This window comes from Chlamydotis macqueenii, chromosome 6, assembly GCF_036417535.1.
Source record: "Chlamydotis macqueenii isolate bChlMac1 chromosome 6, bChlMac1.mat, whole genome shotgun sequence".
NCBI classification, from domain to species: Eukaryota; Metazoa; Chordata; class Aves; order Otidiformes; family Otididae; genus Chlamydotis; species Chlamydotis macqueenii.
The window spans coordinates 39,501,920-39,515,975 of record NC_141561.1 but is presented as its reverse complement, the minus strand read 5'-3'; the positions used below and the strand labels follow the sequence as shown (position 1 = coordinate 39,515,975).

At 43.0% G+C, this 14,056-nt stretch overlaps 1 protein-coding gene across 1 annotated transcript in view; it reads right to left on the bottom strand.

Annotated features, from left to right (window-relative positions):
- UBE2F (ubiquitin conjugating enzyme E2 F (putative)) overlaps nt 1–14,056 on the bottom strand; it is a 70,218-nt gene that overhangs the window by 16,334 nt on the left and 39,828 nt on the right. Inside the window, exons 8-9 of the mRNA XM_086751203.1 lie at nt 7,894–7,926; nt 5,531–5,593 (exon numbers count right to left, since the gene is read on the bottom strand). Of these exons, the coding sequence (XP_086607329.1) occupies nt 5,531–5,593; nt 7,894–7,926 (96 nt within the window). The remainder of the gene's footprint in view (nt 1–5,530; nt 5,594–7,893; nt 7,927–14,056) is intronic.

Here is a 14,056-nt window from a genome sequence, read left to right as displayed (position 1 = left end):
GAAGACAGTCCTCAAGTAATTCAAGGAAAAATTCATCCCAGAAGACTCATTAGAACAACCTCCAAAGACCGCAAGCAATTGAGAGGAGAAACTTTTCTTCTCAAGGCTTGTTTCCTAAGGAACTGCTATGTAGGGCAATTAAAATCCTAAGAGGAAACTTTAAGAGGCAGCTTCAGACATAGTAACACCATAAACATCGTAAATCCATCTCCACAGAATAATCCTGAAATTAAAACCTTATTTTCTTTATTACCAAGAGAAGCCTTGAATTAAACAAATAAAAAACCCAAACAAACAAAACCAGCAAAAGCCAAGTGATAATGTATTTTCTTGTGAAAAAAAGAAAAATAAAAAGATTCAATAGCTGTCACAGCAGCATGTAAGTGACACAAGGAAAAGTCTGCCCCAACACTCCTCTTCCCCAGTACCTTCTGCCCTCCCATATCACTGGTGTCAGCGCTGACTCTCTAAGGGTGCAGCTCCTGAAAATAAACCATTATCCCAGGTGAAATGGGGCTGGCAATACTGTCCTTGGTTTCTTCTGGAAAATTTTGGCTCGTGTGCTAGTATTACTGTGGTGAGGAATCAGAGAGACGTTATTTAAGCAGGACTAGAAACCACAACTGTAAGGAAGATCTACTAAAAACTAAAGACCTTAAGAACTACAAACTACAAAGGCTACAGCCATAAGCACATCATGAGTTGTTCAGTCATGGTGAACTGCAGTATGTCATACACAAATTCCAACTCTCCTGAATTTTCCCCTTAATATTCTTATAAATATACAGCTCCTCCTCCCTCAGAATAAAATCACAATGTCTACAATCAACATCATAACAGCCTGTAAAGCTACCTGAAGACAGATGGACTAGAAATACAGTCACCGACAACCAGAGGTGCTAAAATGTGGCAGCTGTAGTTAAAACCCACGATTTCTAAAACCTGGGCCAGAACCAAACTCCCCCATACAAATCTATGCATAACAATTCATCACTAAAGTACCAAAACAACAGCTACAAGCTTTGCTACTGATCTAGCCATGGAGAAGGCAGGGAAACAAAACTCCCTTTGCTGACAGCGGCAGAAGATGGTTTTGCCTTTTTTCCCCCTAACTAAGACCACTTTTACACGTGGTTGTCGTTGCAGGAAGCGCTTCCATGCACTGAATACTGACAGATGAGTTTCACCGAGAAGACGGAAAAGATTGTGCGGGGAAAATAACACAGGGTGATGTTACTCAGCTTCTCCTATTAAAAGAGCCCAAGACCACATGGATGAACAAGTAATGAGTGTTTGCTAATCTGCAGGATGACAAAAATTGCTTCAGCCTTTTAAACTGCACCAAACACAACAGGCAAATACAATTAAAATACAACACAGCGTTAGCTTTCTTGATATGGCAGCCCTAGGTGAGGAAGAAAGCTAAGGAATATTTGGAAAACTTTTTACTTTAAGCCACATGAACAGTGTAATGAATTTTCCTGTTGTGTACAGCACATACGGCTTTGAAATATTTTTTGGCAACGGCAAACACTGCTAGGAAATTTAAGGGCTTTTAAGGAACCCAGCAAATTGCAATGTCCTGAGGTAGTACATTAAAACAACCACGACAGATGTACGTATGGAAAGTATTTTCCAGATTTCAGCTAACAAATAGCAGACACAGCACCCATAGCAACTCTGGCTAAGGAATACACAAACCCTGAACTACTTAACTGATTCGGTTTTGTATTACCAAGTTATATCCCTGTTCTTTCGGTATTCAGCCTACCTGGTCCCACAGAAAGCAAATCTATCTGTTCACCGTACCAAACAGCAAACCCTACAATTTTTAGCCCATCATTTTTAAGTGAATAGTCATTAAAACTTAAACACTTGCTCATTGATTAGGAATCCATGGAATCGATTCGATTGACAATTAATGGCTCTGGTCGTTCACGTAATTATCAACAGGCTGACTTCTTCGCTACATCCAAAGTGGTCCTAGCTGATTAACTAGTAAGCGGTTCTTTAATTCAACAAGAAAACTCATACTGCCAAACTGATGGGATTGTATCAGTGTGAGAAGCCTGAACGCTGGGAAACACCTTGCTTAGTTTACAGAGAGACATCAATCATCTTTTCATTCTGATTTTTGGAGCTGTAAACCAAGAGAGGATGGTTGCTTATCTTCCAATGACTGTGACCTAACTGCAGTGCAATGTGGGCACCAGGAATGTTCCAAAAGTAACACACTACAAAAACAAACAATGCAAACTGTCCCTAAGCTGGAAACGATTATGAGTTAAACAAAGGCAGGGAGAAGGGGGGAGAGGGGGGAAGAAGGAGGGAAGGGAAACTACAGTTTTATCTGAATGCTTTTCTAAATGCTGAAAGCCACAGCCAGCAAGCTTGCAAGAAGGTTTCAGTTTAAAAACTGGCTGAGTGTGGAAATTGGCACCAGATCTACAGAAATACAGTCACTAAAGAGGATGCAGTCAACATGCAAATCTACCCTCCAGAGGGACCTTCATGGGCCGGAGGAAAGGCCAACAGCAACCTCAGCAAGCCCAGCAAGCAAAAATGTGAAGCCCTGATGCTCAGACACGCTCAGCCCCTGCACTGGGACAGTCCCAGATGCCAGGCTGTGGACAGCACTCCTAGGAAGGCCTCGGGGTGAAGAACAGGGCTTGCTGGTGGAGAGGAGAAGGCTTTAGGGGGACCTAAGAGCAGCCCCCTAATACTGATGAGGAGGTTACAGAGAGGACAGAGCCTTCCCGGCAGTGCCGCAACAAGAGAACTTGAGATTGAGCTCATAAGGTGAAAGTCTGACTGTGTATATGGAAAAAGATCACCGTGTGGGTACGTACGCTTTGCAGCATCCAACATCACTTCATGACAATCGCAAGATAAACACACAGTTGCCAAAACTGAAGCCTTAAAAAAAAAAAAATTGATCGCAATGACGAGGCAATCACTTGAACAGTACCATTTAACACAGACAAACACAGGGGCCCCACCTCTGAAAAATTAATTAAAGTCACACAAGGTGGCAGACAGCGTCCTCTGTCACTGAAAAGGTCTTTTGATGAAAATAACCAATTTCAACACAGCTTTCTAGTTCACTTCTGTAGCTGATAAGAAGGTAGTTTTTGGATACATAAGCAGCGTGCTAGCAAGTCTGAATACTGAGGTAATCTCTTTGTTTAACATTTGTGGAAACGGATGTTGATGACTCAGCCCAAATTTGTTATACAGCCTTCCAAAAAGGTACTGACCCCGCCTTCTGTGGGGAAGAACTGTAGAATTACTAAGACTGCATAAACAATCACATGTACTTTAAAAAATAATTCATGTAAAAGTGACTTTATGATCCCTGGTTGAAGGAAGCTGGAAGGGAAGAAGTTCAGTGACTGACAGCTCTTGCCTGGAGCTGAAGGAGGCCCTGAGGGTTGGAAGCTGAAGCTGCACTAACTTGGATCTCAGATAAGCCATAGTTCTTTAAAGCAATTAATTGAACAACCTGAGCTCTGAATTTTGTATCATTTTTATATCTTAGCATAAAGCTGCTTTCCCAAAACCTACAACTATATGCTCAGGTAGAAGCCATAGATTTAATGCAAAAATTATACACTATGTGACATCTATGCCAGAGAGAGACAAAAACTAACTCACGCTGCAGTCGCTTCCTTTGAGGCTAGTTGTAAAAGCAGCCATTTCTCTCCCTTCCATAATTTATTCTGGTTTATTGGTTTTGTCTTGATGTTGCTGTAAGACATACTATGGAAAATCCAGCACTACCTGGTGCTGTCACTATCAATTAAATACCTAAACTAAATTCAGATAAGCTCCAAAAATTAAGTTAACATGGCATATGATTTTTATAGGTGATTGTGAGGAGATTAATTAGAGCTTACTAAGAAAATGTTTGTTCAAAAAATACTTTTAATTTAGAAGACTGTCAAAAAAAGCCGCTCAATTTCCCTTCCACTTCTTCCACAGCTGCTGTCATCTGAAAAAAAAAAAAAAACAACAAAAACCTTTCATGCTATTAGTGTAGCAGCACATATTTTGCGTGCCCACCTCTCTGTTTTTGAGGGAGGTGTGTTTTTAGAAGCAGGTAATATTCCTCCTTTTTGTGGATTGCCAAGATTTTCAATTTCTGTATGAGGCTGAGAGATGCAGGTAAGCGATTTCTTAGCATTTCATCACCCCTTGGGAAGAGGACACCACTGCCTGGTGGTTAGAAGAAATCAAGTGCCAAATTCAACACTCACCAATAGGTGTGTACCTCACCATTCCCAAAGAGCTACAAATTTCCCTGGCAAGTTATTAGACAATAATTCAGTCTAACACACAAACAAAGAAAATTATTCAGCCTGCTACCTGCACTACACTGGTTTTGTATCCTGGGCTGTATCCCCTCTGTGACTACTTTCAGTGTTTTATGGCTTGGAAGGCTTCCTGGCACTCTTTGTCAAAATGATACAACAAAACCATAAAAAATTCCTCTCTTCCACAGTAGGTTTCTACTCAATTTTTCCCAGCTTCGGCTTACAGTCTCATTCCAGCCCTGCAAACACTGATAAATACCAGAATAGCTACAAGACCTCATTAAACAAAAAACAGCTGGAAAGATGAACTCGAAATCTTGATATATTCACTTGAAAAAAAAAAAAAAAAAAAAAAAGAGATAATAAATTAGGTGCACTGCCTTACTGCATTTTCAATGAACTCTTCAAATCAACAATTACCTGGAAGCTTTCTTCAATCTTTAAGGTTAACTTCAACAAAAGTATCAGAAGAGCTTAATTAAAACAAGAGATCTTGAACACACCAAGTGTAACTTTCATACGCTTGAGGTAAGCATCTATATAATGTAATGTGCTGCAACTTCAGAAACCCATGCAATGAAGAAGTCAGAACTTTTCTTCACCTCTGCCTCCATGCTCAGACTCAACTGAGATGTACGTCTCGCAGATGTTCATCAGGTGACTAATCCATACCATGTTTTGTTTTGCCCAGTCCATAATACACACAGAACAAACAGGATCAGTAAAAACAAAATAAAGTTTCCACTCCTGTCTTTCAATGTGCCCAGATTTCTCCTGGCTTAATAAAAGTATGCAAAATGTAAGTGAAGAAGAAAGTTATACTTTGAAGGAGACAGAGGAGGATGGGACCTTTTTGCAGGCCTTTAAAGGTAAAGGATACGCATGTAACTGCGCCAAACTCATTCACTATCATTTGCTGCACAGAACATGTACAACTTCAGGGAAAATCTCAGAAAGAAGACGGAAAAGATCATCTATTTTGGGGATACGACTACATTACGGTCAAGAGGTCCAGCATATGGTGAATAACACTACTGTGTTGAGTTTACTTTCCCAGATAAAGCACATTTTGTTTGAATCACTGGTGCTGCTACAATGAGTCACTGGGCTGCCTGAAGTACCAGCTTGAATGGTTTAAAAGGGCTTACTGGGAATCGCCAAGTACAGTACGTGTATTTGTTTAGGAACAACACGCTTTAAATAAACCGCTGACTCACCTTGTCACGCAAATGATGCTCTGCAGCCTCAATATTCAAAGGATCGTCAAAATTCAAAAGATCCTGGAAAAGAAACAGAGAACGTTATAGGGTTCCCACTCACCGCATCATATGAGGAATCCAAAGCCCTAATGAACAAGGTAATGAAAACCAGCAAACGAGACCAGCCATTTTCTAACTACGGTGACAAGTGTCCCTGCCAAAGGTAAATGCAAATGAGTTTGATGATTGAAACCAAATCACAAGTCAATGAAAGGACAACAGCAGCAAGGCATTCGACCTCATCCTGTAGCATGTCACACAGCTCTGCGACTCTTCTCTCTGGCAGTGACGCATTTCTATTCAAAAACCGAGACAGTTTTGAATCACACTTTGAAGGAACATGCAAAGTTTCAGGAGGCACAATTCCTGTTGATTTTTGTTCAAGGGTAAACACTTCAAAAAACTCCTGCAAACAGCATGGTGATAAAGCAGGAAGAGTTTCCTTAATATCATCTCCATAGCAAAGCAATTTCATTCCCTCTTTGAAGAAACTGCATGAGTCTGACAGTTTTAGTGCAATGGGAAAACCAGAGCCCAGAGGAAAGGGAGTGCAAAGACCCCCAGAGCTAAGGGTATGTGGGGGCAGCGAGCAGAAACAGTAAAAATAAATCCTAAGTATATCAGTTTAATCCCAATAAATATTAACTTTGGAAGGAGAAAGGGTCTAGAGTTAAAAACAATGGAGAACAACATGCTTATAGAAGAAGGGGAATCGTTATTAAAAATAACATCAAATCGCAAACCCCCCTAATCTGCCTGCAGCCCAGATCATTTTCCCCAGTTTAAGGCCATCGTTTCACAAGTGTGAAAGGCTCTTGTCATTCTCCAACTCATTTTCAAGCAGCAAACCTCCTGTTTCACTCAAACCAGGACACCAATCCACCTCATTTTCACTCACTTTCTTCAAGAAAACCAGAAAAGAACCTGCAAGGCCAGTACGATCCAATTCTAGCTTTTCAAAGCCTAATTATTTATAAGAAGGTGCGTGTGAGCGAAATTGAAGAGGCAAGCAGGGAAGCACGGCTCTTACCAGCCATGACAAATCCCTGTGGTCCTCGACGTGTGACCATCATTCTCCACAGCTGTTTGCCCAACAGACTATTTTCATGTGCAGTTCTGCCTCTGAAGGCACTTCTTTGTACCTCCAGTGGGTTTCGCTTTCTTCCAGTTACGTAGCACGCAGTGGGAGACTAACTGCGAAATGCAGTTACTCTTTGTTGAAAAGGCAAACGCTCTACAATCTTCTAAATCAATTTACCAGAGAAGTTGTCGAAACAGATGAAGCCCCTGGATGCCAGGAAAGCTAGGAGGTTGTAGCCAGCCACTGGCCTGGTCTATGCTAGAGGTTTTAGAAACGCACCGTGATCCTGGTGATAGTGCTGGCAGCAGTCACTGCTCTGCCGTCAGGCAGCGGTGGAAGGAATTCCTCTCTCTAAAAACGAGCTAGGGCTAGCGAAGCCCACAGCGATGCTCCTCATCCAAAGCTTTTCACAGCCTCCTCTGTACACCCTGGAGCAGCTAGGGTAGTCCTCTTCAGACTCAATGACGAACGTGGCCACCAAGCTAGCGCCTTTGCTTTCTCCTGACTTTCCTACCCAGCAGCAGTGCCTGTGGAAGGGGACCATAATCCTGGACTCCCTAAAAAAGGCAGCTTTTGTACAGTAAAGACTCAGCCTCCCTCCGCTTTTAGGGTAAAAGCAGGTGTAGCATCCTGCCTGCCTCTTGCAGCTTCCTGCCCTCTCCTCTATTTTCAAGTTGCTCGTGTAATTACGAGGCACAAGTTTCTTGCTCCTGTCAATCTAAGAAAAGAGGGAAAATGGAATCCCTAAATAAAATTGTATAATTCCTACGACAAGTTGGGGTTTATGCAAATTCTGCAGGTGGGTACTGAGGCCCTTGAACTTGCATGTAAGTGTTCAAAACAGGAATGAGACTGCAGGGCAGTCATTAATTCCTGAACATCACTTTTAATAACTGTAGCATCAATGTAATTCCTTCTCAGAGTAATTTCTAGTTCCTGTAAACCAGCGGAAGGAATTTCACAGTGTGGGGAAGATACCAAGTAACTTGTTATCAAAATATCCCATAATAGATTTGTAACCGAAAGTAAAAACAATGTATGGAAACGCGTTATCGACAGCCTGTACGAGTCTTGCAGTTATACAAACAAAAGCACAAACTGATTTAAAATTTGTACAACACCCACAGAAGCCAAAGGAAATAATGACCTTAAGTTTAAGAGGCAACAGACAGGGCTCACATTAGGTGCCAAACCAGGCAGGAAAAAAGAAAGTGGACATGCAAAATATTCATTTACTTACAGTAAATAAAGAGTTTAACCCCCAGACAACATCCTGCAAAGGAAAAGCACAGTCAGTTAGGCATGCATTTAAACATGTTCACGTAATTTACTTTTTCTACGAATCCATTAAATTACTGGAAATGAAATATAGATTAATTTAAATCGAAATACTGAAAAACCTTCCCTGTTTCATGGATGCTTGAGATTTTGAAGACAAATATTTGAAACTCTGTCAAAGTATCAGAGAAAAGAAATTCAGCTATAGCATGAGTACAGAGAAATACCATTCTTCTACAAGCATATGTCTCAAATCATTTTACTTCCCTTAAGTATCTATTGAAACACAGATGAACAGAGAGGGTTTGCAATTCCTGCAAATGGGAAGTTTCAGCGGAAGCTGTCCCTAGATGATCCCTCGTTTAGAGTCACAGCTTATTTTGGGCATCTCCAGAAGGGTTCCACCAGCACTGATCTCAGAGTCCACAGTTACAAGCCTCAAAGACGAAGAAAATGCAGATATCCAAATATTACAGAAAGAGACTTAAAAGGACCATCTACCACCAACTCCAAGGCTAAGTTTTGCTACCTAGAGGAAAGACTATTTTCTTTAATAGCACAATAATCAAGGTATCTGCCATAGTTTAGCCTCAGTTGTGGCCAGACTACGCAGTCTCTCTCTCACTCCCCCCACCCTCCGAGGGAACAGGGAGAGATAATACAGGAAAAAGGCTCGAGGTTTGAGATAAGGACGGGGAGAGATCCTTAAAGTTGCCATTATGGGCAAAACAGACTCGACTTGGGGAAAACTATTCATTTATTACTAAAAACAGCAGGATAATGAGACAGAGAACGAGATAACCTCCCCCCACCCCTCCCTCTTCACAGGCTTCACATTATCTCTAGCACCTTTCCCCCCCGAGCGGCACAGGGGGAAAGAGGGGATGGGGGCTGCGGTCAGTTCATCATACGTTGTTTTACGCCGCTGCCTCATGGTCGGGGGAAGAACTCCTCGCATTCCTCCCCTGCTCCATCGTGGGGTCCCTCCCACGGGCTGCAGTCCTTCGTGAAACTGCTCCGGCGTGGGTCATCTCTTCCACGGGGTGCAGTCCCTCCAGAACGGCTGCCCCAGTGGGCTCTCCACGGGCCACAGCCTCCTTCAGGCATCCGCCTGCTCCGGCGTGGGGTCCTTCACGGGCTCCAAGTGGATCTCTGCTCCTCCATGGACCTCCATGGGCTGCAGGGGGACAACCTGCTCCACCATGGTCGTCATCGCAGACTGCAGGGGAATCTCGGCCAGGAGCCGCATTACTGCTCCCCCTCCTTCTGAACTGACCTTGGCGTCTGCAGCCATTCCTCTCACAAGAAATTCTTCACAACAGGCTGGCAGACGCCTCTCAGGTTCTCTTCACATCATCCATCTGATCTCCTCTCCTCTCTACTTCCTGCAGCCAGGCTGGGCCAAGTTGGGCCCAGTTGGCCGCCTGGCAGGAGGTCAGAGGGTGAGGCCTGCAAGGCCCATGCCTCCCCCTCTCTGCCCCAGCTCAGCTGCTTCACATCTTCTCTTTTTTTTTTTCTTTTTTTTTTTCTCCCCCCCCCCCCCCCCCCGTTTTCCCCTTCTTAAATACGTTATCGCAGAGGCGTTATCACAGAACATTCTGCTACCAATCGGCTCGGCCTTGGCCAGCAGCGGGTCCGCCCTAGGCCCAGCCGAGTCCACTGAACAAAGGGGAGCAACTTCTAGCAGCTTCGTACAGAAGCTGCCACCTCAGGCCCCCCCTCACTAAACAAAACCACAACAGTATCCTACTGCAAAATCCCACTGAAGTCTGGGCACTGGAGCTCAGAACTATAAGAAAATTAAAATCAGTGATGCACCTTACACCTTGCTAGCACTTGACTGCCTACCCATGAAAACCACACTGCTTGATTTCCAGTAGAGGGACAAACACTGCACGTTAATAATTTCACGGCTAAAATGTACCTTTCACAAGAAAGATAAGGCCTCCAAGTAAAAACTTCCTATCCACAGCAAAGAACTTCAATAAACAAGAATGTTTCAGCTTGTCTCTCCGCTGAAAGCGACGGACCACAGAAATCTATATCCCTTAAGGATGCTATCCAATTAAGTCCTAATGAAAAAGACACAGTGTCAGCATTAACCGGACAACAGCATCTCACGATCCAATTTTCCTTTGATCTCACACAAACAACCTACTCAGGTTAGCTGCTTTTAATAACGTCAACCTGCCCAGCAAAGATGATATCGGCAGACAGTGCTTTCAGTTTCAGCACCTTCTAATGAAGCTTCTGAAATCATCAGGCGTGCCAAAATCAGCAACTCTTTCAAATGTACTCATCACCTCCAACGGCAGCACAGAGACACAAACTGTGAAAAAGGACATAGCTGCCACACCAAAGAATTACAGTTATCCATACATTTTAAGGCTCCAGCGCTGAGCAGTTATCCCCACTCCCAAACAACCATACTGTCAGTTCCTTAGCAAGTACGAGAAAACAGATTATTTCAAATAAAGCCATCACTTTATCCTCTATCTCAGTTCTGTGCTGCTTGTTCACCTACAACTGCTGTCACAGAAACAGGGCATAGCAGAGGTTAGCAAAACATGATATTACGAAAAACTGCATTCAGCAATCCCAGTGATAAACTATTTGCACAGTGCAGTCGCGCAGAGAAAAAAAAAAAGCCAAAATCACTGATTAAAGGATTTCAGGAGTGGGAGAGTAGGAATAGGCATGAAGGTCTCAGCCTCCGCTTCACTCTTCTGCATTCAGGCATGAGAGGTTGCACAGCACGGGCTGCCACAGCGTCACCGCTCTCGGGGTCTGCTCCGCTCCGGTGTCCCCACGTACACTGCCTGCAGCACAGATGCGGGCTGAGGGCTGGCTCACGCAGGGTGGGTAGCCAGAGATGGCTGAGAGTGTCTCTGTCTCCAGCCAGCCACTTTCATCTACACCATGTGACAGTACACCTTCACTGGAGAACGTGATGCAGAATTACATGTTAAAAACCATCCCAAAGATGTTTGAGGAGCTCACACTAGCACACCGGGGTCTGTCCATATTGAAATCCTGCCTGAACGTCAAACCGGCATTCATGGGGTTGTGAACTATTTGCAACTGTTTCACTACTTACCAGTGCAGCTAAAAAGAAACAAACAAGAGAGTAACTCAACCACATTGATTCCGAAACCCCGAACAGCTCACCTTCTCTTGACATTTAACAGCGCTAAAGCCCCTGGTCTCCCAGAGCCTCCCCACCAGCACATGTGCAGAGCGTCTCTCCAAACAAAACAGCTTGCGCTCCAACACAGGCAGTGATGTGCCGCACCTTACACAAGTAAATACGGCAACTCAAAACAGATATGTAAATTATTTCAAATTATTTTCCCACGTCATTTTGTAAACACCTCCTTTTGAAGCTTACTAAATTGCTCACAAACTCTCATTTGCTGAACCTTGGTTTTAAGACTTTGGGACCCTAGTCTCATTATTTAATTCAAGGCTTGGCTTTGCACAGAGTTCTATCAAAATAACCCCACAACAAACCCCAGCAAAAACCTCTGCAAGGCTGGGAGCTTCCAGAATGTCGTACATTTTCATAGCCATTCTAGAGACCAAAAAGCACAAAAGGATTATTATTATTATTATTATTATTACTACTATTACTGAATAACTTACATGTGAAATTCTTAATGTAATTTCTGATCCACTTCCACCTAGTCAAGTTTTATGATTTGCTAGATTCATTTTATACCCTTGCATGGTTCCACAAAAAATAATGCTGAATTACTACCAGAGGGCAACTTTTTGTAATAAGTTTGGGGCTAGCCTGGATTTAAATCTAGGTTATTGAGAAAGGGAAGCGGGATGGAACAGATGAGGGAGGCTGAAGCAAGTATTTCACATTTGAAGAATTTGACACTGTTGCATCGCAAAAATAATCACTTTGCGTTACTGACTTCAGCAGAGCTGCTTGCTGCATGCAGATAAGCACTTGCCTGAACGCTTGCTTCACATTTTCCTGCTGAACTAAAAGGATCTGCAAGCCACGGGAGGACAGATCCTGTCAGATTTAACAGTTCAAAAACTTCAGTTTTCTTTTAACGTCATAAAGCATCATCCTTGGTATGATACCAGAACGAAAGAGCCGGGGTTCCCAAGCAGAGCAGTACCTGGCTAAATCCACAGTCGGTAAGCGGAAGATGGGATCATGGAAACGTGCTCTGCTCTACGGCACTGTCACCATTTTGGGCTCAGGCATGAGGAAGTCAACACAAGCAAATCAGAATATTCACAGACGGTTATAAATAAGCCTTTATAATCGCCCTTTTTCATTCTTGAGTATTTTTGTGTTGCATTTAAGTGAAAAGTTACATTAAACTCCTGCCCACAGATTTATTTATGGCATGCCAAATAAGGGAAAAAAAAATCCACTGCAGTGATGTTTAAAGTTCACAAGCAATGAATCAAAATACTAAATACAGCTTTTGAAACAGCCCCTCCTGAGGCTAGAGAGTCTCAAAGCGTTGCATTTGTAGGAGGTTCTAATTCAGTCACCAAATTTTCCCAAGTGGCAATTCTCACAGCCACTTCACAAAAGCAATGCCATGAAACCATGTAACACACAAGCATTTAGGCACGCTCGTGAACGTTTGGAAACAAAACCACACAGCACTTCTTTTGAAGAGAGAGTAAACATGCAAATTGTAAATTAAGATTTTCCTTTAACAGGCAAAGTATATTTAATACATTAATTTAAGCAGGGAACAAGCCAGACAAAAGCAGCTAATGAACTTTCCATCAAAGAAACTTCTTTAGAGATCCAAGGAGCATTCCTGATCTAATAGACTGATTAAATTAAAGCTGCTGCTAAACTATTTTGCATATACAAACAATTTAACCCATTCAGATCAATGAAAGGAGCAGATGTCATTTATACAAGCAGATATCTGAAGGATTTCTTTTTTAAACAAACTGAAGCAATAACTCCAATAAAACAAGTGCTAAGGTTTTGACATTGCAGTTTGGAGAAGGGCTTGAAATTACCCCCCAAAACTCAGCATGCTGAAAGTCAGGCCACTGCACGGCTGTCTCCTGGGGCAGCTCTCCGCTGTCCTGTCTGCCTACGCACCAGTTCAAGGTGGTTTTCCACATCCGTCATCTCTTACAAACAAGCCCGGCTTCTTTTTCTTTGTTGCAGCCTAGAAAACCAAGCATCCTTCATCCCACCCAGCCCTACCTTCCCCTGGCTCTGTTGGACTTCACTTCCTGCCTCCTGGACACAGCTCCGCAAACATCTCGATTTCTCCCCGTGGATTAACAGCCAGTTTGCAACCACTACAACGTAACTGACTGGACAAAACTGATCACTGGTCCAAGGGGTTAAGAAAATAAAAGTATGTTTTCATGCCGGAGATGGTAGCCACTTCTTAGCTTCAAAAAAAACTGCTTCCCTCCTAACCAGTCTTCCCCCAAATAAAATGTTCTCTTTTACATTTCCTCTCCCTGTCCTGCTCCTCTCTAATCTTGCATATAACACCGGCACAGTATCTTACAAAATTTCTGTGGCAGGTAAAACACTGTTTCCACGTGGAATAACGTCGGCTTTCTTTCATCAGCCACGACGGCCATCCCAATCCTCACGTGCCCGCAACCCCAGCTCGTGCTTCCCATCCAAACACAACAGCAGCAGCTTACTTGGAGGGCTTTGGGTCATTTAAATGGTATGAACTGCTCCAGTTAGCAAACACAAAAAAAAAAAAAAAAAGGAGGAAGGCTGGAAGACGATTTCTTCTCTGCTCAAATATGCTAGAGGGAAGAAAAGAGGAACAATTATCGTCTGTTCCTCTCCCAGACCAAGACAGTTGCGCATTGCCAAGTATGCAGAAGTACTCGCCTAAAATCCCTTACTTTTGTTACTGACTCCTTGACATTCGTTCCCAAGGTTACTTCAGAGCAGGCAGATAAATCTTTCATAAATTGTTCTTCGGGGAATTCTGCGATAGCTTCTTAATGAACTGCACTACAGAGATTAGGAACACTAAAGCGATCGTCCTCCGGAGACCAGTCTACTCAACTGATTAGTCGACACAAATGGCATATTCAGAAATCAACAGTTTGGGGAAAACAAGCATGGTTTAATTAGACTTACTAATGTACTG